Genomic DNA, 25,334 nt, shown 5'->3' with positions numbered 1-25,334 from the left:
ATTTTCGTATCATTTGGTTTATAAAATGTCAGAAAATATCAAAACATTTAGTTTCCAGTTCCTCACAGTCCAAGGTGACGTCCAAAACCCAAAGATATTCAGTTTAATGATAAAAACAACAGAAAAAGCCATTTTTGCATAAAAAGATATGTCTATTAGCTGCTAGTAGTGCTGAACCCACAGAGGAGTAACACCCAATGTTGCAGGCCTGAAGCCTTTAGTCACGGTCAGAACATTGTGTTGTTTTTCTTTGACTGTCACGGCTCTCACCACAGCTGGATTAACCTTCTAGTGCAGCCCAGGTGCTGTTCCTCCCCCCTCTGTACATTACATACACATGGCATCTGAATTACATTTTGTCCAGAGATCAACCAGTATATTTTGTTTGATGTAATTTTATGCTTTGGCTGGTTGATAAGGCCCCTAAATAAAACTGTGTAGCCATTTACTAGTAATTGCCCCCAGTAGTGGTGGAAATATTTAGACCCTTTACTTCAGTAAAAATAGTAATACAAAAAGATATGTAAATATGTAAAGGCTCTGCATTCAAAATGTTACTTCAATATTATTATAATTATCAAAATGTACTTAAAATATCAAAAAAGTACTACTTTCACAGTTACTTTATTGGATTATATTGATGCATTGAGTCGGTCGAGATGCCGCTCATTTTAACTGTAATGTTTAAATTATAACATTATATTGGAATTGCAATTACTGAGCCGATGTTTTAAATAAAAAATCCTAATCTGAAAAGTAACTAGTAGTTATAGTAGCTGTGAAAAGTATAATATTTCCCACTAAAATGCAGTAAAGTAGCATCAGATGTAATATTAGTACCTCAAAGCTGTACTTGTGTACAGTTCTTGAGTAAAGTAGTCGGTTGATTTCCCCCCTGGTTGCAGCTGTTATTACCTCTGAGTGAGGGACAGAAACACGGAGCGCCACTGTCCCCTACAGATTGAAATCATTCACTGGCCGACGGAGCACGGAACCGGTTTCCGGACATTTCCGAACACCTACGAAGACAACCTCCCCTCTTCTTCCCTCCCTCCTCCCCTTCACGCCTAATGTTGCTGTACCTCCAACCCTCCCCCCGTATCAGAGGAGTAGAAACAACAAGCCGCCATTTTGTTTGTGCGGACAGACCGTCAGAAACAGGAGGAGATAACCGAGAGAAGGAGCGACTCCGGCAACCGACGGCAGCCACTCCAGGAACCACCGGGGGAAGAAAGAGTGGCGAAATCCTGTCCGTGTTTTAAAGAGAGAGAAAGCATCGCCAAAAGATAAGACGTCCGTGGAGGGAAAACCGAGTCGGTGATATATATGTATGCATAAGAAGGAAATACTCCGAAAAATCCAAGGAAGGGGGTGTTTTGCGGAGCGGAGACAGAGAGGAGAGGCGGAAGAGGGCTATATATTATCATAACGAGGAAAAACCTGCGAAAAAGGGAAAATATCAACATGAAAAATCATTATGTGTCCGTCGCGGAGGAAGGAAAGAGTCCGCATAGACAATTATATAAATAAATTGCTGCCGGGCAGAAGGGAGAGGTGGAAAGAAAGACGGGTTTAAAGAGAAGGGGAAAATTGCCAGGATCAACACGAAGGGGGGCATTCTCCATCACAAAGAGTCAATGAGAGAATTTTGTCAGCCCAAAATATTTTAGGGGGTGTCAACATTAGTGTGCCGATCTGAAGCTTTCCGCTTCCGAAATAGCCATAATTTCATAGCGACCCACCGTCATTTTTTCAAATCACATTTTCGCCTGTCGCCCTAGCTGTGCTCCGGTTTTTGGTTCACATCTTTCTTTTTCTCTTCACTTGCATCGCCAAGACATCCTATGAGCAGTGAGTGACAGGTTTATATTTTGGAATATGTATCATTCTTTCAGATTTCAAGTGCTTAAACCAGGCGAAAACCGGAGGAGGAACCTCTTGTAGAGCACAAGATAAGTAACGCCACAGATCGTCCTCTGCAAAATAAAACTAATTGGATCAATCTGACTGCCCGCTGATTGGCAATTAGTGCTGTGATTGCCCCCAAGAACTATACTGTCAAATAAATAAAGTCTGCATCAGAATCGATTGCACAAGAGCAGTGTTTTTTGACAAGATTTTCTATTTCCAACCTTTGCCAACCCTGCTGCCTGCAATAGGCATAATCGCGCAAAAGGGTTGCAACAACCAAACGTGCAATACGAGTCTTTTTTTCTGACCCAGTGCCTTGCATGGTCAAACACTAAGTGCACATTTTAGTCAGCATGCACATGCAAAAGAAAAATCATGCATGGATGCATACATCCGCAATATATTTTCTTTTTATCTGAGTAACTGCAAGTGAGGGACTCCAGTGTTTTCATCTTTCTGCAGAACTGTTGTAGGCTACTATTTATTCAGTTACTGTTAAGCCAATGCAAGTTGTTTCTCTCTCTCAGTATTACACGTGAGAGTACCACTTACGCTTTAAATTGTATCGGATAACTACTCCTGGTGGTCTCCACACACCGGTTGACTGCCTTTTTGGTCTGCAAACGTAAAGGAATCGGTGGCATTGAGTGAGATGTCTGGCCAGGTGAAAGAAATGGTAAATGCTACCGAGGATCTCATAACTGTTGCATGAGAGAACGGCCTGCAGAAGTTAACACAGGGGTACTCCTGGTTTGTGTTTTTTGGATCACACTTATCATTTTCGTGCCCTGACCGAGACACTCCGCCAGGTCGCTTCAGACCTGAAATTCAGGATTTCTCCGCCGACTATGGCGGACAGGACTGAAAGCAGCACGGAGGACGGATCTTGGGACCATTTTTGTGTCGCAGAAGAGGCTACATGAGGTTGTCAGAGGGCCGCACGCTTGCCTTTTTTGCCGACTCCACCTTCCCACCTCCTCCTGTTGAAATCTGTGAAGAAACAAAATCTCCGACAGGGGAGGGGGACTGATATCTGCAGAGAGGAATAAACCGAGAGGGAGAACTGTGAGGGAAAGAGTTCAACATTGCTCTCTTCTCCCCTACCGTCCCCCAAGCGGTGGGGGAACGATCAAAGCATTTCTTAAAGGGATAAGGAGACGCAAATAAAGGAAATACGTTTGCCATCCGTGGATCTGCAGCAATTTTTTAAATTCGTCAAAAATATGGCCGATAATGTCCTGGAGTCCGGCCCGCCTTCAGCCAAGAGGCCCAAGCTGTCCTCTCCAGCTCTCTCGGTGTCTGCCAGTGATGGAAATGGTAAATATATTGCATGCACTATTTAGTTGGAAATAAAATATAAACTAGCTTTGACTGTTGTATTAATTACTGGTTAGTCTTTGAAGTCCCTGTATAGTTGCACAGCAACTTAGTTGGTCTGACACAGAGCTGCTCCACAACTAATGCTTTTAAACATGAATAATATGTTGATATGTGTAGCTTGGTTAATACAAATTAAAAAAAAATATATATATATATATATATAGTCTGAGATTTTTGTTTGCTAAAGAGAGAACGTGATGTAGTCCTGGCGGCAGGAGCAACTTTCCTGCAGGGATGTTTTGATGTGTTAGCCTCAACAGGCTAACTAGCCACTAACTATAAGACCCATCTCCAAACAATGGAAGAGTCGAGTCACCCCAGTTTGCTTCAAGTTATCTTGCTATTTTAAAAGTTAATTAATTGGAAGGATGGGCGCACATGCCCATTAAACATCAGGCTTCACAAATCCTCCGTAAACGTAGAAACAAAGTACCGTTTCCAAAGTAGCTTTAGGAGAAAGTAACGGTAACCGAGCTAGCTAGCTAACTAGCCACCGGACCAGCTCAGCTGAGCTCGGTAACTTAGCTGGCTAGCAAAGAAAATAAGTGATTGTTAACTAACAAAACCTTATTGGGCACAAGAGAAACATTTTTCTGTGTGTACCTGCACTTTCTATTATTGCAATAAAAACGTTTGGGGCCATGAATGTCGTGTGCTTCACGTGTTGTTAGCCGCTACTCTGTTTTTAGCGAACTATTGTCGTATACCGGCTAGCTATTGTTCGACTCTAAATTAAAGTTACTCAAAGCGATGTTGCCTAGCCGTATATGCGGGGGGGTGTCCATTTTGACTGTTAAAGCGTTTAAATTAAAGTGCAAATCCGACCACCGTCTCTGAAACGTCTTCTTTCACATTGTTTTTGTTCAAAGGCTTTTATTTTCTCAATTGTACTCTACCGACGGAGCCCATTCTTGTTCATCCTCCATTGTTTGACTCTGCACGTTGACACCGCGCTGCACTTTTCGCATTTACTTTTCAAAACGATTCAACACTTATCCCAAGAAGATCACTTGAATTCCGTTCACCTTGATTGTGAATTAAACTTTTATTGAAAACTAATTCATTTACACATATTGAGCAAGAAGCTATAAACTCCTGGTGTCCTCTTGTTACAGCCTGCGGTAGCGAGACATATATTTTATAGGTATTCTGTTTGGTTTAGTTTCCCACTGGGAATTAAACAATCAATAAAAGGTCATTCTTATAACTCAAAACACTTTATATGTTAGCTGTGCAATGTTTGGTGGCCAAACCAGCTCTTCAACTGTGTCACAAAATAAGTTAATTTCAAGCTTGATGCATGTTTAATTTCCTACAGTATCTAGGCTCCTAATGCAGTGAGTGCTCTCATGCATAAAGTCAAACACTGGCACAGCATATTTACAGGGTAGAGGCACATTTTCTTCAGTGAAATGTTGACATGCCAGAAGCCATCATACATTAAATTTCAACCTAGTATGTTCTGTTTAAAGTAGAGATATCACTGCATTTTCTGCACTCTGTTGGATGAGAGGTCTACTCAATGGAAATTATTGTGAGTTTAATATATTTTAGTATAGTCGCAAACTACTTTCCCTTTTTTAATTTGCTCTTCAGTGGATATGACTTCTTATACTTTTTTGTTTCGAGCTGTTGCACCACATGACTGTAGATCCAATGAACACACCTACCTAGGTACTGTAGTGTTTACCCCTCTGCGGCTTTTCACCCTGACCGTACTGCATTCACTCTCCATGTTTGGCATCTCATCAAACCACAAACTGATGCCCAGGAGACAAATCCAGGCTGTGAGCGGAAGCGACTTCTGCAAAGGCTATGGGCTCCAGATTAATGGTTGATAGTTGTCAAACTAATATCAGCGTTGTACCACGCTTAAATTTATCGTGAAGAAATGTTGCTGTATGTAGTGCAAATCCTTCATTTCCTGAGCTGTGTGAACCTGACCTCTGTTTTTCTAGTTGGTAAACTTCCTTTTCATTTGTGCCTAGATTTTGGTTCACTCTTCGACCTGGAGCACGACCTCCCAGATGAGCTCATCAGTTCCTCGGACCTGGGGCTGACCAACGGAGGCGATGTCAGCCAACTCCATACCAGTCTTGGCGGGCTCGGAGGAGGGCTTGGTTTGGGTGGCCATGATGCAGCTGCGAAACACAAACAGCTGTCGGAGCTCTTGCGCGCTGGAGCCCCAGCACAGCAGGGTGGCCCTACATCCAACAGCACAGCACCCGGGGCTTCATTGGGGATGATGGGGGGTGTCTCCCCTGGTGGACCACAAGGCATGCCCCCCCAGGGCCAGCAGCAGCAACCTGGATTAATGCAGCCGGTTGGGATGGCTGGAGGGGTGGCAGCACTCAATCGGGCAGCTGCCATGATGAATGCCCAGAAGGGCAACACTGGACAGCAGCAAGGCCTGATGGGGGGGCAGGTGATGAATGGCTCGCCAAGAATGGGTTACCCTGGCAGTGCAGGCATGGGTAACAATAGTAATCTGTTGGCGGAAACCCTACAGCAGGGCAGTCAGCAAATGGGACCCGGGGGTCAGACGGGGATGAGACCACAGCAACCCGGAGCACTGAACAAGGTAAACACACGGCCAGAAATTAATATCTCAGACGCAACTATTTTATAGCAAACTGATGTGAAGACGTTCTAAATATTGCAATTGTAATGTATTGCATTAAAGACAACCTTTACACAAATTTGGATTTTAAAATGTTTGCTCAATATGTCATATATCTACCATGGCCCTTTGGACGAATGAGAACACGTATCTAAAAATATTATTGAGGTTTGTCTGTTACAGCCAACTCTTATATGTAATATATTGAAATTCCTGCAAAAATATTGTAACTGTGATGGGTCTTCATGGAATTTCTTGAGTTCGGTAAAGTTATTCAAGAAGGAAGATTGATGGTAATTTCCCTCTAAAAGCTATTTACTCTTGTGACGCTGTAGACTGAAGTAGACCTGTAGTAGTTGCTCATGTGAGACAAGTTCTCCAGAGCAGGTGCGTGAGTGTGGTTATGTTACTCTCAGCAGCATCACTGTTCGCTCTGTGGTATTGATGGTTAACCTCCTTGCTAGTCAATATGCCACAGGAAAAGTTTTGATTGAAGGTGTGAAGGCAGTACTGCAAACAACTGTGTTAAATTATTTAGCATAACACTCTTTGGTGGTGCACCAGCAAAAAATGTCCTGTAGTTTAAATATGCATAAGTAAAAGTGTATGTGTTATCCATATTCAATGCAGAGGAAATAGTGCAGCACTATCTTCTGAGGTGTAGGTATAAACAGTTTCATTTAACTCTATTAATCACATAATGATTAACAGTTTCACACTTTTGCTGTGCTGCTGTTAAGATGAGGAATAGTTTGGTCAGATGCTGAAGTAGCTGCAAACACTGTAGGCTGGTTCCGAGACCATAGTTGGTATTATTATTATTATTATTATTATTATTATTATTATTATTATAATAATAAATTGTATTTATAGGCGCACTTTTCATTTGAGTAAACAAAACTCAAAGTGCTAAACTTTGTTTTCCAAATCTTAAAAAGTAGCATTTCGATCGTGCCTGTGGTGTTTAATATATTGGGCAGAAATGTATTGCAAGGTCTGACAATAGAGGAACTACTATTGTAACTCATTATGAAGGAATATTTCACATTCATTTTTTGTAAAGTGATTTTATTCATTACCTCCAATATTTCTTCCTTGAATGTATGAATATCAGTGATTTATAGGTCATGAAAAGTAATTAATTTGATCTCTAAACTATTTATTTCACTTTCTCTATCTCTTTTTCCTTCTCATCATTCTCATTTCCTCCCCTCATCCTGCTCTCCAGATGAATATGATGGCCAATGCGGGCCCCTATGGCGGTCCGTACGGCCAGTCTGGCCAGGGGCTGCCTGGAGCAGGGCTGGGCCCACAGCTCCAGAATAAGGCGGGAATGCCCAACAATATGGCCACCCAGTTCAGCATGGACAAGAAGGCACCACCAGGTCAAGGCATGCCTGGCATGGTAGGATTTGTTTGTTTTTGTTCAAAACTATCTGGTCTTGTATTTGGAAGGCGTACCACTAGACCACTAGACCATCACCACCCACCCACTCCATGTGTTGACAATGTTCATAATCCCATGTGAAGGTGAAAACCCAGGCAGGATATTAATTTCTCTCTCAAGCTTTTGTTCCAAGACTTTGAGTGTGGCCATTGGCAACAGTATAGCCCCGCCTTGAGAGCCAAAGGTCACAAGATGTAAACATGGTGCAGAAAATGCTTTTGTAAATTATTTTAATGCCATATTTGGGCAAATTTGTCCACAATCAGAATGGCACAGGTAGCATAAATAGCATCCCGTGCCGAATCCTCAAATACAAGAATGATCATCAACGTGGTTGTCTTACATGGAATTTTAGTGATATAGTTCAAAACACCATTACAATAATCTTACCTGCCCTAGAGAAATGAACCCTTTTTGAAGTAAGATTAACCAAATGGCCCTGAACTTCGCTGTCAGATTGCAGTGAGTAGGTTATTCACTTCCCTGTTCAAGTCTAAACTGTATGCGACTGTACTAAGTGTCTCTAGAAAGGTTGCCCCGTATGTTTGTTTGCCGATTCAAACTCTGTTTATTCCTCAGTTTTTGTGTCTCTCGTGTCCGCCGCTTTGTCACATCGGTAAAGTACAAGCAACGTTTAGGGAAGTAAGGATCAATTAGGCAACGATCATATTCAGCCTATAGAAGTAATCGGTAGTCATCGCATTGCACAAGGAAAAGCTTCCTAAAAGAAACCCCATAATTAAAGGGGGGAAATGGAAGAAACCTCAGGGAGAGCAACTGAGGAGGGATCCCTCTCCCAGGACAGACAGACGTGCAATAGATGTCGTGTGTACAGGATAAACAACATAGTACAAATACAACATTTGACAGAAATGATGTTGTGTTGAAAAAGAGAAAGTATGGATGAATCCAGGAAAATCCAGGAAAATGTCAAAAAGGCTTCCCAGGTGTCCGGCAGGACCAGGGCAGCAGGCGCAGCCACGATTCCTGATCCTGACGTAAACTTTATCAGTGAGCAGGGAGGTCTTATGCCAAATGCTATTTAGTTGGAATTAAATAGAGGCATTATTTTTTTTAACAATGTTCTCATGCATTCTTTAGGTGTTTTACTGTTTTTTAATCTCATATTTGCTATAAGAAAAGTTTCTGAAATGGACTTTTTGCTTAATTATTCATAGAGCATTTTAGAGTTTAATAATTTTTGCTACGTTTAAACAATTTTAAGGTTTTGGATAAAAGACATGGCCTTTGTTGCATTAAAAAACACTACTTGCATGGACTTTGGACAGTTGGCCCCTCAGCTCTACCTGTAGAGCAGGGGTGGGGAACCTCCGGCCTCCGGGCTGTATACGGCCCGCTAGACCATTTGATCCGGCCCTCGAGGTAATTCGTAAACACACGCAAAGAAATCCACTAGAAAAACCCCCCAAAAAATCTCGACAGCTATAGTATAAAACGGGCGACTGACTGTTTTTCCTGGCCACGGTCAGGGTCCTTGAACAAAACACAAGTGGAACGTGTCATCACATGATCACGTCATGTAAAAAAACTTCAATTTTAAACGAGACGGTGATTGACATCAGCGAACGCAGCGTGGCGAGTGTAAAACAGAGAAAGCTGGAATGTCGTACTTTACAGGAGAAATGGACGAACGATTATTTCTCTGTGGAAGTAAAAGGCCAGTGTGTCTAGTAGTTTGTGCTGACGTACTTGCGGTGATGAAAAATAATCTCGAGCGTCATTACAGCACGAAATATGCCGAACTGCATGAGCTGAAAGGACGAGTGCGTTTGAATAAAGTTAACGCTCTTCGGCGGAGTTTGGCCCAACAAGCAGCTCTCTGCAGAGTGTAACATACAAACATGGAGAGATAGAGAGGTAGACCACCACACCAAGAACAGACTGTTCCACCACTGCTGTGCAGTTATCACTTGGTGCTTACATTATATTTATTTATTTAATTATTGTTTACTGCCTTTTTACTTCATATGTTCTTTTGCTGTGACGAGATACATTTCCCCGTTGTGGGACTGATAAAGGATTTCTGATTTCTGATAATAAAGTTACTTTTTTTGCACAGCATAAAAGAAAAGTGAAATGAATGGGCTGCATCTTAAAAGAAATGTGCAGAGGTTATGAGTTCAATAATTAGTACGGCCCTCGAAGGATGTTGTAAAAAATAAAATGGCCCTTGATAGGAAAAAGGTTCCCCACCCCTGCTGTACATGATGCCCGTTTTTAAATGGCTCTTTTTAAAACTAAACTGGAATCTGGCTTGGGCATATTTCTAATAAATTGCACTGCATGTACATTGCACATCCTAGTTACCGCCGTCTTAACCATTTCTGCCTGTTCTACCTTATTTCCAGATTTACACATAATAACATCACAACATGGGTCATGCACTGCATAGAGTTTAAAAGTATTTAATAATATAAATTGAATATCAGCAGATACGGATCCTTTTTATAATATGTGGGCTCATCAATAGTACTGTAATGTCATTTTGAAGTAGGAAAAACTTGTATTCATGTAACCGCGTTGACATTTTCTTTTCCTGATGTTGAACTACAAAATCTAGGAAAGACTGATCATTAAATTGATTTGCAGTTACCAAACTGGCAATTTTTAAATGCTCTCATAACACCTGATAATTTTAGTCTTGTATATACTAGTAACACTTGGCTCTCCTCTTTCACAAGGCCTCTCAGCAGCAGCAGCCCGGTGCAGTTGGTGGTGTATCTGTCGGCGGAGCAGCAGCAGTGGGAAGTGCCCAGGTTGGGCTCAGTGCCGTAGGGGCGGGTCCCGGCACAGCGCCCCCTACCGCAGACCCCGAGAAACGGAAGCTGATTCAACAGCAGCTGGTCCTCTTGCTCCACGCGCACAAGTGCCAGCGGAGGGAGCAGGCCAACGGGGAAGTGCGGCAGTGCAACCTGCCCCACTGCCGCACCATGAAGAACGTGCTCAACCACATGACTCATTGCCAGGCTGGCAAGTCCTGCCAGGGTGAGTCTCTTGAATTATGATGATTGCTGGTTTTCTGGTGTGGTTTATATCAAACACTAGGCCGTGTTTAAAGTTGTCATGTATCTACAATTCATTGTATTTCTCTTTTCTTTAGCTTATTCTTGTTTGTTGTTTATATCCCTCTTGGTTTGCCTCTCAGTGTTTTGTACCAGAATGAGTTATTCTCTCTTTAGCTGCCTGTTCTACTGTATCTTTTTCTACTTCTCTCATTTGGCTGTAGTTTTTATTGTACTGAATGACTCGTACAATAACTTTCTTAGTCTCTGGCTTCTCTCTCTTCTGACTGTTCCCCCCCCTTTTCCCTTCATCCTTTTCTTGTCTCATTATTCATCTCCCTGCTTCACTCTGTCACCATTTCTCATTTCACTTGTTCTCTCCTTCACATCTCTTCCCCTTTTCTCACACTTATCTCCATTTCTGTCTCTTCCCCCCCAGTGGCACACTGTGCCTCATCCAGACAGATCATCTCTCATTGGAAGAATTGCACACGACATGACTGTCCTGTATGCCTGCCACTGAAGAACGCTGGAGACAAGAGAAATCAGCAGTGTGAGTGTTCCTCACTCTGCGGCTGTGTGTGTCTTTGAGAAGCACACATACACATAGCTCTTTATCATTAAAGTGTCACACATGATCTACCATGATTGAGAATCCTGTAACTAAACATTAAAGTGTATGACTGTCAGCTTGAATCCACTGATGCTCACCCTCTGTTTCCTCTCCCCCTCTCTTCCCTACCGCTCGTTCTCTTGACAGCTCTTGTTAACAGTGCAGGGGTGGGTTTGGTGAACTCTTTAGGTTCAGGGGTGCCTGGTGGACAGTCCAACACTCCAAACCTGAACCCTCCCAACCAGATTGACCCCAGCTCCATAGAGAGGGCCTACGCTGCACTCGGCCTCACTTACCAGGGCAACCAGATACCACAGCAGCCATCACAGGGCAGCATGTCGAACCAGGGGCTGCAGGGGCAGCCCGGGATGAGGAATCTAAACACCCTGGGTTAGTTTGTAATGTCATTGTGCATATCACAAGGTATATGGAAACCTACTAGGTCCATCACTGAGCAAGGATGTTAATTCGTAACCTTGCTTGACCTCATGTGACAAAATAATCTCAAATCAGGTCCACAGACGGGATGTTTTCGGGGCTTTAAAGGGCATCTCATAGTAATGGAGCTTGCTCAAGTTTCATCACAAGACCTATGTGTGGTCCAAAAGGCAGAATGAGTAGGATTTATCTAAAAAAAACTGTAAAGACTAGTACAAAAGTGTCTTCAGAGACCCTGCTGCCCTCCAGCTGATTGTTAAATCACTGAACCTTTTTTAAAGATGCATCTTACATTAGCACAAGATAATTTCAGCATTTCCCAATTAAAATCATACATCTATAACTCTTTCCAGGTGGAAACTCTATGGGAGTGAATGGTGGAGTGGGGGTGCAATCCTCCAACCAGCAGTCCAGCCTACTGCCAAACGCCCTGTTGCATGGCAACATGAATGCACAGAGGTAGGACTGCGTTTCATTTGTCATATAACAGACTTTAAGAAAGTCAAAATTAGTTCTGTATTGGTTGAAGTCTCACTCCTTCCTTCCATTCTTGTCTGTCATTTTCCCAAGTTTGATGAATGATGGTTTGGGGAACCTGGGCTCCATGCCCACGGCAACTCCTCCTTCTGCTGCAGGCATGAGGAAGTCTTGGCATGAAGACATCACGCAGGACCTCCGCAACCACCTAGTCCACAAGCTGTGAGTCTGCTGTGTCTTGCAAGCGGCCCTCAAGAATTAGATTAAACGTTATTGCCATCGCACAAAGTACATTTACTGAGACACAAGATGCAGTTTAGCATCTAACCAGAAGTGCAAAAATGCAGAATAATGTACTTATGTGTATATACAGAATAAAATGTATAATAAATGGAATCTGTAATAAACGGTAAGGGGTGTGAACAGTATGCAAAATGTGCAGCAGTAGGCAGTGCGGGTTTAACAAAAAAATAAATGTAGTGCAGTTGTAGTACAAGAAATGCTAATAGTAAGAAATGATATACAGAATGAATAGCTAGAGGTATGGTATAGTACGCTGTATACACTATGGATCCAATATGTACAGTATAGACAGTTGTATCAGATAATATTCAGAGCTGGGTGTCATCCTCTTGCCTCAAGTTAATTGTATCTGTGTGTCCTTCTTGTTTGTGCATGTGTGAGAGTAGTGTGCAGGCAATCTTCCCCACTCCTGATCCAGCGGCCCTGAAGGATCGGCGGATGGAGAATCTGGTGGCTTACGCTCGAAAAGTAGAGGGGGACATGTACGAGTCAGCCAACAGTAGGGTAAGAAAGCAACACACGGAGTGTAAAAGTATTGTGGTGTCGCCTTCAGTTTCCAGTTAAGGGATAAGAAATGTATTTCTTTTATGCACTATTACATCCTATAACATCCTCTCTCCTTCGTGACGCATCCTTTCTAGGCGGAGTACTACCATCTGCTGGCAGAGAAAATCTACAAAATCCAAAAGGAGCTGGAGGAAAAGAGGAGGACGCGACTCCAGAAGCAGGGCATGATGCCCGGCCAACCTGGCATTCCCTCGCCAGGCCTCCCGCAGGTGCCTCCCAGTATGGGACAGTCTCCCATGATCCCTGGACAATCCCCAAGTAAGTAAACCTATTGATTTGACCTCCTTCACACTCGTCTATGTGTATGTAGACACAATTGAATGTATGCACACATACTACTTGCATGCACGTAAAATGAAACAGATTTGACTGCTCAGCTTTTAAATCAGTAATGTTTATGTTGCCTAGCACAGAATCTTTTTTTGAAGTGTGAAAACGAGAACAAGCACACTTGCACACCATTTGTCTCATACACTTAAAGGAATACTTCACAAACAACATGACCGTTTGTATATCCCTCTCTCACCCCGTGCTTCCTTTAACTCCCTGAAAACTCTCGCATGCCTCCACGGTGAACGAAGAATCCAAAAACGTAGACTTGATTAACTTAAGAAAATGTTTAACAATATCAAAAGATCCATTTACAAACTCTCACAACTCGTGCAGCATGACAGTATTTATAGAATTATATTTAGTCTAGTACGTGTGAATACAGTTTATGCCGAAGGGTTCTAAATGGTAAGGTTTTGGGATTTAGTTAAACGCGGCCCCCATTTACTTCCATTCATCAAGAATGTTCTATGTTCACCGTGGAGGCAGATGCAAGGACATATTCTTTTGTAAGTTTGTTTGCTCCACGCTACAGTTTTTCCGCACCCTTTTTTAAACCTATCTTAGTCGTCTATGGTTTTACTATTCGGTGATCCTGAAGACGAGATCTGTGATTCCTGTAACTCTTTATCACCCTGTTAGATGGTCCTCACGCCGATCCGTCCATGGTCCGACCATCTGGACCCAATCAGATGGTCAACAGGGTGCAGAACCCAGGAGGTACATGTAACTTTTGTAAATTACATTATTACAAAGGCAGCCAGACTTACAAAAATGTATTTTAAACAATGAAGCCAGATCCAAGGTTAATACAAATGAAAATTATTCATAGTGTATCACACGGCCTATGTGTTGCAGAGCGATGGGCTTAAAGCAAGTTTATTATGAGAAAATGTTAATTTCTCCCTTTCTAGTAGTATTCAGCCATGCAGATAGTTTTGGTGTAATTTGTTTTGAGATATCATCCCCAATGTAACAGAGGGGAATAGCACTTTGAAGTTTTTACAGCTTTAAAAACAAAACTTGCATTTAAAAATCTGAGTAGCGTCTTGTCTTTGCACTTCATTTAGATTATTTGATTCATTTCATTATAGTTTTCCCCACATTCATATAATAGTTTGACTTCAATGTTGAATAAAATAGACACTGATATACAAACAACAATCATTGATTGATCAGACTATTTGTGTTTTCCTCACCTCTCTTTTTGACATGCCTCATTTTCTGTCCTTCACTTCTAGGCATGAACCAGTTTGGTCAGATGGGGATGCAGTCGATGGGTCAGAGGTCTCCTCTTAATGCTCCAATGAACCAGGTTGGAATCACTGTCTCCATCTCTATCGCAGATTACTTTGGGGTTATATGAGTTTTATGCTTGAAAGTCGCATAAATATGAGTTTCCAAAATTGATACTCGGACCTCATAAAGGTTAACTCGCTGTGGACCACCTCCAGAACCACATTTAGTGTATTAAGGTTCATATTTGCATTTTCTAAAAATCATTTAAAGGCTATGCAACACTTAATTGGACCATACTTTATTATATATCTTTATATAACTGTTGGCTGACACTTCACACGCCCACATTGTTGTCTCGTTTCCAGATGGGTATGGGAGCAACAAGGATGGGTCAGCCTAATGCCACTCAGTTACAGAACCAGTACCTCCCTCCGGGACAGTTTCCAGGATCCAGTCCTGGACATGGCTCTGGCTCCGTTGGCATGAACCAGCCGGGAGCGCAGAGTGCTGTGCCACCGGTAAGAATTAAGTGACCGTACCTTGTAAAGATGAGTTTGATTGCAAAGGGGAACTTTGGCAGACAAAGTATTGTGATGTAATGCAAACCAAACGCATCTTCAGTTGAATGTGGGAATCCTGCTGAATGAATAACGACAAACATAGACATTGCCTCGCAGATGTTTGATGGGTAGTGATGGATAGCGTATAATAACTGAACTGCTTTCAGGATTTTGGCACTTAAATCTTTACCGCAGTGAGAGATGATCACAGTTCTTTGTTAGCTCTATCTCGAAGTTTTAAGCCTGATTATTTGGACTTTTGTCTTAAATTAATTCACTTTTTCAATGATATTGATATGGACATAAAGTGTTGTGACTTTCAGAGTTGTGTACCTGGTAAAGACCTTTCACTATAATTAGTCCGACACGTGACTACTTATAGTTTCTCCCATACTGTGGCGATCCATCCAAAGTTTCAGAATAACGTTTGTTGCCAAGGCGGTTATTCACTTATAAGGAATTTGCCTTGGTGTTGTGTCTATACAATAAACATATTAAAAGGAAATAAGAAATTGCCTTTAAGTTTCGCAGTGAATTTAAAATGGCTGACACCTTTTTTTGTATGTCTTCTCAAGATACACGAACCTACCAAATATAATTTCTAACCCCTGTCCTCTCCTCTGTAGCAGAACCAGATGTCAACGCCGCCTTCCCTCCCAGCCAGCAGCCCCGCAGCACAGTCTGCCTCTTCTGCTCCAGGCTCCGCAGCCCCCGTAGGCTCCATGGGGTCCAGTAGTGCCAGTGGTGCTGGGCCACTACCCAACCTGCCTCCATCCTCGACCCCCACCCAGCCTAACTCCTACCCTCACTGCCTACCCATCCGAACAAACTCCCCGTCACCGGCACGCAGCTTAACGCCTCAACCGCATCAAACGCCTCCCACATTACCTCGTTCTCAGACCCCACAGCCACAGACTCCCAGCACACCCCAGCTGCCCCCTCCGCAGCACCCCCAGCAACAGCAGCAGCAACAGCAGCAGCAGCAGCAGCAGCAACAACAGCAGCAACAACAACAACAACAGCAACAGCAGCAGCAACAACAACAGCAGCAGCAACAACAGCAGCAACAACAACAACAACAACAACAACAACAACAACAACAACAACAGCAGCAGCAACAACAACAACAACAGCAACAGACTTCGCAGCCAACAGGCAAGGTTGTGAACTCTGAGAAGGCCAATCAACTTCCACAGCAGTCACTCGGGGGCAAGGCTTCCTCGGGCCCCCAAGCAGGTCAAGCTTCTTCGGTGCCTACCCAGAATGCTCATGTGCCATTGCAGCGGCCGCAGACCCCAGTGAGTAGATCATCCTGCTTTCACGACTTTGCCCAGACCCCAGACTTGTTATTCTTAAACTTCCTAGTCTTATTCAGGGATGCTCTTGTTTATCTGCTCGCTCTGCTACAGTGAGCCTTCGGTTACGAGTAGCATGGCATCCTTGATCTCCGTTATACTTGCATGCAAGTCTAATTGTTCTCTAGTTTCCCCTTACTCACATGGAATAGGTTCAATGTGTGCAAATTAAGATGAAAAAAAGAAAAATTGATTTTTCATGAAAGTGAAAACTTTGTTAATTTAAAACAAAAAGGCCAGGAGGTTTAGTTGTTACCAATTTGTTTTTTAATAAAATGGGTTTGAGGAAGAATTAGATGATCAAGAAGTCCTTGAATTGGTTTACAGAACAGTGGTGAACGTAACAAAAAAATCCTCTTTGTGGATTCTAACTTGCCGTTTCTAAACCACATCTCTCTCTGCCGCAGATATCTCCGAAGCCTTCTCTGACAGCAGATAGTCAGGTGTCCTCTCCAGGCTCGGTCAGCAGCAGTGCCGATCCCAGCTCCCAGCTCACCCTGGCAGACGGCTCTGCTCCCAGCCAAGAAGATGTCAAAATGGAGGTGAAGAAGCAGCAGGAGGATGACGACGAAGGGGCTGACACTGAAGGAGAAGGCAAGGGCAAGATGGGCAAGGGTCAGCGTGACATTAAGACGGAGGAAAAACCAGAGGTAAGATTGTCCATATGGACTTACTGACACTCTCATCTGGAAGTCTTGAAATGTCTTGCATGATGTCTAAATTTCAAGGTTTTGATTTGAGGTGTTATATTCAGATTTTAAGGAAATCCTCATACTGACACTTGAATGTTCCTCTCAGATAAAGAAAGAGAAGCCGTCAGGAGACGGGTGTAAAGGCGAGCCCATGGATACATCTTCATTCTCAGCATCATCGTCTGTAGCAACAGGTGAAGACAAGAAGCCTGAGGTGAAGAAAGAGCCCAAAGAGGAAGAGGAGGGGTCAGGGTCAACAGCCAACATCAGCTCCCCAGCCAGCGCTCAGAGCAAGAAGAAAAGTAAGTTTGGGACATAACGGCTACCATTACTAAAGTATACTCAAGTAAAAGTACTATCACTTACAAAAATTCAAGTAGAAGTAAAATTGTGAATGTTCCTACAGAGTTAAGTTCTTCAGAACAAGTGAATTTGCATCGTTAAAGAATAGCAACAAGGTAGAGCCGGAGGGTCCAACGGGTTTTATTAAACCTCCTCTGTCAGAGTTGAAACTGCTCCATCAAAGAGTTATGGTTTGCAGACAGTTATGAGACAGGAGTCGAAGGAATAAATAAACTCTGAACTTATTGTTCCGTTAGCGACCGAGCTAAGCCTGTTAGCAGTGCAATGCAAATGCGGCAGAGGAGAGGCCTCTTTGTGATCGGCTCCCTGCGTCTTCTTCTCTTCTCCCTTTTTGACCTTCAATCTCTAATTTTCACTCCATCTTTTCCAGTCTTTAAGCCGGAGGAGCTGCGTCAGGCTCTGATGCCCACCCTGGAAGCTTTGTACCGGCAGGACCCTGAGTCCCTTCCCTTCCGTCAGCCGGTGGACCCCCAGTTACTGGGAATACCCGTACGTATTCGAACTAGTAACAAAACTAACCTGGTAAGGGACTGCACTGGCTGCCATTTTGCTTCAACTCTGAAAACGTAGCTTTTTTTGTTTGTTTGTTTTCCTTTTTCATCTTACATTTTTTTCTCCTTTGTCATAAATGTCATATTTTCTGAATTTATTTAAGATATCTGCTTCCAGTTTCTTCAATATTTTAGTTTATTAATTTTCTTCTCCCATTGCATGTCAGAAGTTAAGAAAAGTGTGTGTGTGTGTGTGTGTGTGTGTGTGTGTGTGTGTGTGTGTGTGTGTAAACTTGTCATTTGTAAATCAAAGCAATGACTCTTATGAACATTTGCCGTTACTTTGATGGAACTGTAAAAGTAAATGATGTATGCAAATCAGATATATAACAACATACAAAGTTATTACAGATTTTGACATTAAAGTTTAGGTTTAAACTAAACTTTAATGTGCTGACAACCGTTGATGTAATTTGTAGAAATATAATTATCAAAAGAAATGTACAATATTACATGACCCAAGCATCCATCAGAGTATTATGCATAATTAATGAATAGCTCTTTGTCACTCCAAATACAATAAGAAGACATTAACAGATTAATGTCATCACTTTGTATTTAAATGAGCAAAGTCCAAAGTTCATGAGCCAATTGCTTTAATTTATCACTTTAATTTGTTTGACTTTTGACATTACATTTTAGGTTTTAATTTGAATCATGTTTTTTGTAGTTCTCATCCCAGTACTCCATTGCTAGCTTTCTAGTTCAGTTCCTCACCAGTAGTAGTGTGTCGGTGTTCAGGTGGGCAGTGTGTAGAGGTGGGACAATACCTTTTACTCTCATTGCATCCAAATTAGGGGGAAAGAGTACTTGATTCAGTATAAGACTCAGTATGTACTTGCATACAGTTATAAATCCATTATTTTATTGAAAACCGAGTGACAGTGTCCGTCCTCCCACTGCCTCATGCAATGTGACGTTTAATAATTGCCATTTTTAGAGCAGGGAGCACCAGGCTATTGGCTCACCTCTACAGGAACTCCACAGTCGAGTGATGCAACTTTCCACTGTTGTGTAATTATATAACATTTCAGATAAACATTCAGCCACTTATTGAAAATGTAGGTTACTCACAAACACACTGCAGTGTTGTGATGTACATTTGGCTGTTAGTTGTAATTTGCATCACTTGTTTGTTCACGTGAGTGGTTTCATTCAGAAAACCTGTTTCCTAACTGTTGTTGCCATGGTGACACCGAGATGGACCTTGCTCTTTGAAACTCGCACCTCCTCTTATTTAAATTCAATTTTGGTTGAATCTCCAAATCGCCTTTCTTTTTCTCGCCTGCTTCTCCGCTCCTTTCTCGAATGATGTTTTTAGTTTTGAGACACAGAGGAGGGCAGACGGCGGGAAAAGAAAAAAACAACTTGGAGACTCATCCGTCCCTCTTACATTTGCTTCCCCTCAGCACTGTTGGCTTTAACTCTGCCATCATATTGCCACCCATGCTGTTGGCGTTGTTAATGCCAACAATTATGTTGCTCTTAACAGTGAATCTCTGTCTGCTTGTTGCTGTTGCCACTGCTTTGTTCTTCTTGGTTTTGCACCCTAATTGCTTTCTGGGCCTGAAAGCTTTGTTTGCTTTCAGACTTCGGCAGAGAACCATCGCCCCAGCCCCCAGTTTTAGCACTGTGAGGCAAAATATCAAGACAAATTGATGTATATAATGATTTTTACACTATTTTCAATAGGATATGTACATTTCAATGTCATCCTAAACTAGTTTCTTTTTAAATTTTGAGCGGCAGAGGATCGGACAGACTTGTGGCGGTCGCCTGGTCCCTGATCGCAGTACAGATAGGGACTTTGAATGTAGGGTGCAAAGCAGAGAGCTGGAGGGCAGAAGTTGTCATGTCTCTCTGTTTGCACGTGAACCTTCTTCTCTGCAGCGCTCAACAACATTGTCCCCCTGCACCCTCTTCTCTCCTTACTCTGGTCCCACGTGGTCGACTGCTTCACCTGATGATCACAACGCTGATAATGATGATGAATCATACTCTTCTTCCCCATCTTTCTCCGTCGACCAAACCCTCCCACCATCTCTCTCCTCTCACCCTTCTCAACTTTACTTCAATCTGCCACTTGAATCTTGATGGCACCCCTCCTTAAGCAGGACTACTTTGACATCGTGAAGAACCCCATGGACCTGTCGACCATCAAGCGGAAGCTGGACACGGGACAGTACCAAGAGCCTTGGCAGTACGTCGAGGATATCTGGCTGATGTTCAACAACGCCTGGCTGTACAACCGCAAGACGTCCCGCGTCTACAAGTACTGCTCCAAGCTGTCCGAGGTCTTTGAGTCGGAGATTGACCCAGTCATGCAGGGCCTGGGATACTGTTGTGGGAGGAAGGTGAGTTGTTTTTGTTTCTTAATTTCTTTATAAATGAGCCAAAACAAAATATCATATAGTCAGGATTGGGTTTTAAAGAAATTAGATTGCCGTGACATTTGAGGAAAGTATGTTTGCGTTCCTGTGGAGAGATAGATAAGACTCTCATAAGAGTCTGTGAAATATGAAGCTACAGTCAGCAGCTGGTTAGCTTAGCATAAAGACTGGAAACACGGCGAAACCGTTAGCCTGGCTCTGTCCAAAGGTAACAAAACCCACCTGCCAGCACCCCTAAAGCTCACCAATTAACATTACAGTTCATTTGGCTGACTCATTTGTCCAAAGCGCCTTACAATAAGTGCAAACAATCATGAGGATACGACTCCGAACAGCAAGAATCTTGCCAATACATTAACTTCAAATAAGCCAAACCAATTCACACTTTATATCTTGTTTGTTCAATCTGTAAAAAAAAACTGCGGTGGTTGCCAAGCCTAGCCAAGAAATGGATTAACTTAAGCAAGATATAACATGTTAATTGGTGAGTTTAAAGGTGCTGGAAGGCTCATGTTTTGAGTCAAACTAGTTGCTGTTTTGCATATATTTTACATGCAAATAAACAGGTAATCATGGTTTTATGTAGTCCTCAAAGGAAAAGTGACATAACATTAAAAATATTTAAATATCCTGCTTTTCTGGATTTCCATAGTTTATGCTAAGCTAAGCTAGCCTTATATTCAATAGATTTGTATGAGAGTGGTATTGATATTCTCCTGTACAGTAACTCTGATTATGGTAAGGTTTAGGCGAGGTATGACCACATACATGAGTCTGAGAAGTGTTAGAAACATGCAGGTGTGTTTTGAGCTATGAGTTTGTGGATCCTAGCACTGCATGCTTGTGTGAGGATGTAGCAGAGGTTTAATGTATTTAGTTTGTGTTCAGGATTCTTGGATAAGTCTATGGTGGATGGTCTAAAAACAACTGGGTTTTTTTGTCTCTGTTTTTGCAGTTTGAGTTTTCCCCCCAAACTCTTTGCTGCTACGGAAAACAATTATGCACCATCCAACGTGACGCTGCTTATTTTAGCTACCAGAACAGGTAAGGGCTTTCGACGCATTGGAACACAAGCACACACGGATAGCCTTTACAACGTATTATCGACATTTTGCTGTGAATATGCAGCCAATTAGATGAGCTTGTTATGTGTCTTGATGTATTTTGCACATTGATTATATTTCGTACATGCAATCAGTGCAATCACAGATGAGTTTTAATTTGGCTTCAAATGGTTACCCTGGCACCATCTTCCATCTTCATAGCTCACCGTTTTAATTTTCATTATGTTGTCATTCATAAAGTGGGCTCCTGTCTTCTTCAGTAGTTATTCCTTATAAGTTGCACCATTTTTTCCCCAATTAGTAAATTTACACGCACAACACGTGGTGCCTTGCTGATAAACTTGCATTAATAAATGCAGACTGTGGCGTGGTATCCATTGTCACCACCAGAAGAAAGGCTCTTACTTTATGAATGAACTGAAAGGATGATGGGTCTCTGTTGCTTTACCATCTAATTTTTTCCTCATCCACCCGTTCATGTCCGGAGACTCGTATCCCCCACCCGCCCCCCCCCGTTCCTCCTCCTCCTCCTCCTCCTCCTCTTCAGCTCCTAGTGGTCTCTCATGTTGCTGTAATGTTGTTGTTTACCACTGGACGTCTGACGCTAATCTTTGCTTTGCCTTGGCTCTCTGTCCTCTGTTGGTTGTTGTTCACATTCTGTCCGTCCCTCTCGCCTCAATGTCCCCCCTCTCCCTCTCTGTCCCCTGCATTGTCTTCGTCTGACCTGTAACGATATATTTCACGCTTTTTTAATATTCATTTTGACTTCCCTTCCCCATCTCCGCCCCCTCCCCCCCTTCCCCTCTTCCCTTCTCTCCCTCCTTTTTTAACGCTTGTGATGTCTGCATTGGCCTGTTTTGGTGTGACCAATCATCCACTCCAAAATTTGCGCGCAAAATCAAAACACCCGCCCACACAAAATCCCTGCATCACGATTGGCTGCTTCCTCCTGGCGACGACCTACCTTGCCCTCTGCCTCCTCCTGTGTGTTCGCCCCCCTGGCCTGTCCTGCCCTGATTGGCGGCTGCTTCTTCGTGCCCTCTCTGTGATTGGCTGTGCTGATGACGAACGGTGTAGTTCACCAAAATATGGGCTTCTTGCTGACAGGTACCACTTCTGTGAGAAGTGTTTCAACGAAATCCAGAACGAGAGCGTTTCCTTGGGGGACGACCCCTCCCAGCCTCAGACGTGAGTACCATCACACTTCCTGCCTTCCTCTCACACACAGCAGACAGCTCTCCCATCAAAACGTAGACGTTCTCAAGTAATGCTTGTCCAGATGAGCAGTTATGCAATTCTGGTATTAGAAACATCAAAGAAACATCAAAGATTGAATAATATATATTATATATATATTATAATAATAATAATAATACTTTTTTGTCTAACTCCCCCCCAAAAGGTCTTGTAATAGTAGACATCAGACTATATGAAAATGTCCTGTTCCTGATTGTCCTGGCCAAAATAATTGCGATTCACAATATCAACCGGATAATAATTTTTTTTTAAACAAATATTTGTAATGCATCACAGATCAGGTACACCTTCTTCATCATTTTCCATTTTCAATAAAAAAAAACAAGTCTTTAATAAGATAATCATAAATCGTAAGGTCTCCCTGCATAAAGGATCCATATATAAAAAGTAGGAACACTGTGCAAGTCTGTTATTTCTTACATGATCATTACTGTATTGCTTTTTAATCGGGCTCTATTATTCACTTCTCTACCGTGTTTGTGAGGATGTTCATGATTATCCCGATAATGGAAATTCACTGCGATCAACTTATTGCGAGTGTTTTTTATTGAGATCTGTATCGTCCCATCGCGACCCCTGAGGAAAAATGTGATCAGCGATGATGCAGATAAATACTATAAAAATAAAAGTGAAATAATGAATGTATAAAACAAAAACTCAAATAAGAATAGAATAAAAGATTATAAACTTTGCAAAGTAAAGTGACAGTGGCATTAACCCTTTAACAACCCGTTTTACATTTTGCATTGCCCCTTAAGTAGATTTAGGGTTAGAAAGATTGGTACACACTTATTCCAGTTGGTCATACCCTCAGTGAAATATTCAAACTTCTCTGTATGGCTGCACCACTCCGTCAAATGGAAATATTAAACGGTAACATTTGGTTGCAACATCTTTCTTTGCTAGACTTTGAAGTAAAGCTCTCTTCAACGATTAATCGATTAGTCAAATTAATCGCTAACTATTTTGATAGCGGGTTATGTCATTTTATTTTATGTAAAAATGCCAAATGTTCTCTGTGAAGATTTGTATCACTGTAAATGAAATGTCTTTGGCCAAACCAACACATTTGATGACATCACCTAGTGCTCTTTGAAATTGTGGTTGTTATTTTTCAAACATTTTATAGACCAAATAGTTTAATTGAAAAGGGATTGATCTGTAATGATTTATAATCGTTAGTTGCAGCCAAAGTTCTGTGGGATTGAACAACGTTTGAAAAGAGAATTATTTTCTTATTGGGTGATCTTTGTCATCTAGTTAAATTCTTTCAGTATTTCACATCACCATCTTATAGTAACCATGTTTTATTTGAAGCTGTTACAAATTATAATCTGTATAACATGTAGTGATAACTTTGCCAGTGGCAACATTATGAGTTTTTCTAAGCATTTTCTGAAGTTATTGGATTCGGCACACAGCAGTCCTGTTGTTGTCTGTTACAGCGGTTCACTTCCTCATGTTCTCCACAGGTCCATCAACAAAGAGCAGTTCCAACGGAAGAAGAACGACACACTCGACCCGGAGTTGTATGTCCCTTCCTTGACTCATTAACACTCAATTATAATTTGCACCATCTCCGTGATGCTCTTAAGATCTATCAGTTTATGTATTTAGTTTAAATTGCATCATGATTTTAGATTTAAACCATTTTTGGAGCCACTTTAAATGAGGTGCTTGTATATAAATATTGTGATTTAAGTAGTATTCAACAATTAACTTTGGATGTCCTAACTTTACGTATTTACTTATTTATTTAGCAACTTTGTAGCTCCTGCAGAGGAACAAACTTCTGTATTTTCATAATGTGTGATATGTTGCCTCATATTAACCTTTGGTATTGTGTCTTTTGTCTCCTTTTCTTTCTCTGCTCAGACTTGTGGAATGTATTGACTGCGGTCGTAAAATGCACCAGATCTGCGTGCTGCATAATGATACCATATGGCCTTCGGGGTGAGCCAACTATCATACGCACACTCTGTACATTTTGTTTGTGACTGAGTCTGGAAAATAAATTTGGCCTTTTTGTATTCCTTAAAAAGCTTTAGAATCATCCAAAACGTCAATAAAGGTGCTGGAAAAGACCCGCTATTAAGCCCTAACACATGAAAAATACACATTTTCATGCAGCTGTGGATGTGCCGTTTTAAAGAAAAATGGTTAAAAAAAAATCACAGTTCCAACTGCACCTCAAAAAGTTGGAACTAAGTGTTGAAACTGAGCATTTGTAGGTGTCTCAGGACGGAAAGTGCCTGCCAATGTGTCAGCAACAGATACTCGTGCAAACAAAGTCCTGCAGCTCGAGGGAAGTCATTCCTCAAAGTTTGATCTCCCTTCATGTGTGGTCTGGTTATAATTAAAAGACCATTTCAGTGTCATTAAAGCTGTTTAAAGAAAGTAAGACTGACATGAAAGACGAAGTCATCTCTTGATTAAAACCACTTGATCACTGTCATTGGTGCTGATTGTACAGGTAACATGCATATTTAACCATTTGCTATTTTCTTCCTCCCGAACCATAGCTTTGTATGTGACATCTGCCTGAAAATGGCCAATAAGACGCGGAAAGAGAACAAATACGCAGCCAAAAGTAAGTTTTCATCCCTTTTTCTTCTTTTTGCATTAATACCCTAACACTGTTACGGATGTTTGGGGAGGAAAATCAGTCATCAGGATTTGTGCTTTTGGCTGAGACCAATGTACGATATATTAAATGGAATACTTTGGGAAATAAATTCATTCAATACACTTATT

The 25,334-nt window shown here is 41.9% G+C and overlaps 1 protein-coding gene across 10 annotated transcripts in view; it reads left to right on the top strand.

Moving 5' to 3' along the window:
- Positions 1–1,051: 1,051 nt before the first annotated feature.
- The window catches only part of ep300b (EP300 lysine acetyltransferase b), a 35,607-nt gene continuing 11,324 nt past the window's right edge, over positions 1,052–25,334 (top strand). Inside the window, exons 1-23 of one of the 10 annotated variants that reach the window (XM_029438468.1) lie at positions 1,052–3,228; positions 5,280–5,872; positions 7,140–7,316; positions 10,061–10,364; positions 10,821–10,934; positions 11,142–11,384; positions 11,786–11,891; positions 12,003–12,131; positions 12,599–12,716; positions 12,854–13,037; positions 13,752–13,829; positions 14,351–14,424; positions 14,714–14,866; positions 15,535–16,206; positions 16,671–16,913; positions 17,062–17,257; positions 17,689–17,807; positions 19,984–20,223; positions 21,215–21,303; positions 22,401–22,511; positions 24,053–24,109; positions 24,456–24,533; positions 25,103–25,170. In XM_029438468.1, the coding sequence (XP_029294328.1) occupies positions 3,135–3,228; positions 5,280–5,872; positions 7,140–7,316; positions 10,061–10,364; positions 10,821–10,934; positions 11,142–11,384; positions 11,786–11,891; positions 12,003–12,131; positions 12,599–12,716; positions 12,854–13,037; positions 13,752–13,829; positions 14,351–14,424; positions 14,714–14,866; positions 15,535–16,206; positions 16,671–16,913; positions 17,062–17,257; positions 17,689–17,807; positions 19,984–20,223; positions 21,215–21,303; positions 22,401–22,511; positions 24,053–24,109; positions 24,456–24,533; positions 25,103–25,170 (4,240 nt within the window). In that variant the 5' untranslated portion in view covers positions 1,052–3,134. Of the gene's footprint in view, positions 3,229–5,279; positions 5,873–7,139; positions 7,317–10,060; positions 10,365–10,820; positions 10,935–11,141; positions 11,385–11,785; positions 11,892–12,002; positions 12,132–12,577; positions 12,717–12,853; positions 13,038–13,751; positions 13,830–14,350; positions 14,425–14,713; positions 14,867–15,534; positions 16,207–16,670; positions 16,914–17,061; positions 17,258–17,688; positions 17,841–19,980; positions 20,224–21,214; positions 21,304–22,400; positions 22,512–24,052; positions 24,110–24,455; positions 24,534–25,102; positions 25,171–25,334 lie in introns of all 10 variants that reach the window. The other 9 variants (XM_029438463.1, XM_029438462.1, XM_029438460.1 and 6 more) reach the window with 9 other exon arrangements.

This window comes from Cottoperca gobio, chromosome 8 (genome assembly GCF_900634415.1).
Source record: "Cottoperca gobio chromosome 8, fCotGob3.1, whole genome shotgun sequence".
Lineage (NCBI taxonomy): Eukaryota > Metazoa > Chordata > Actinopteri > Perciformes > Bovichtidae > Cottoperca > Cottoperca gobio.
Note: the sequence above shows the minus strand (reverse complement) of the source record. Positions and strands in the feature narration are given on the sequence as shown.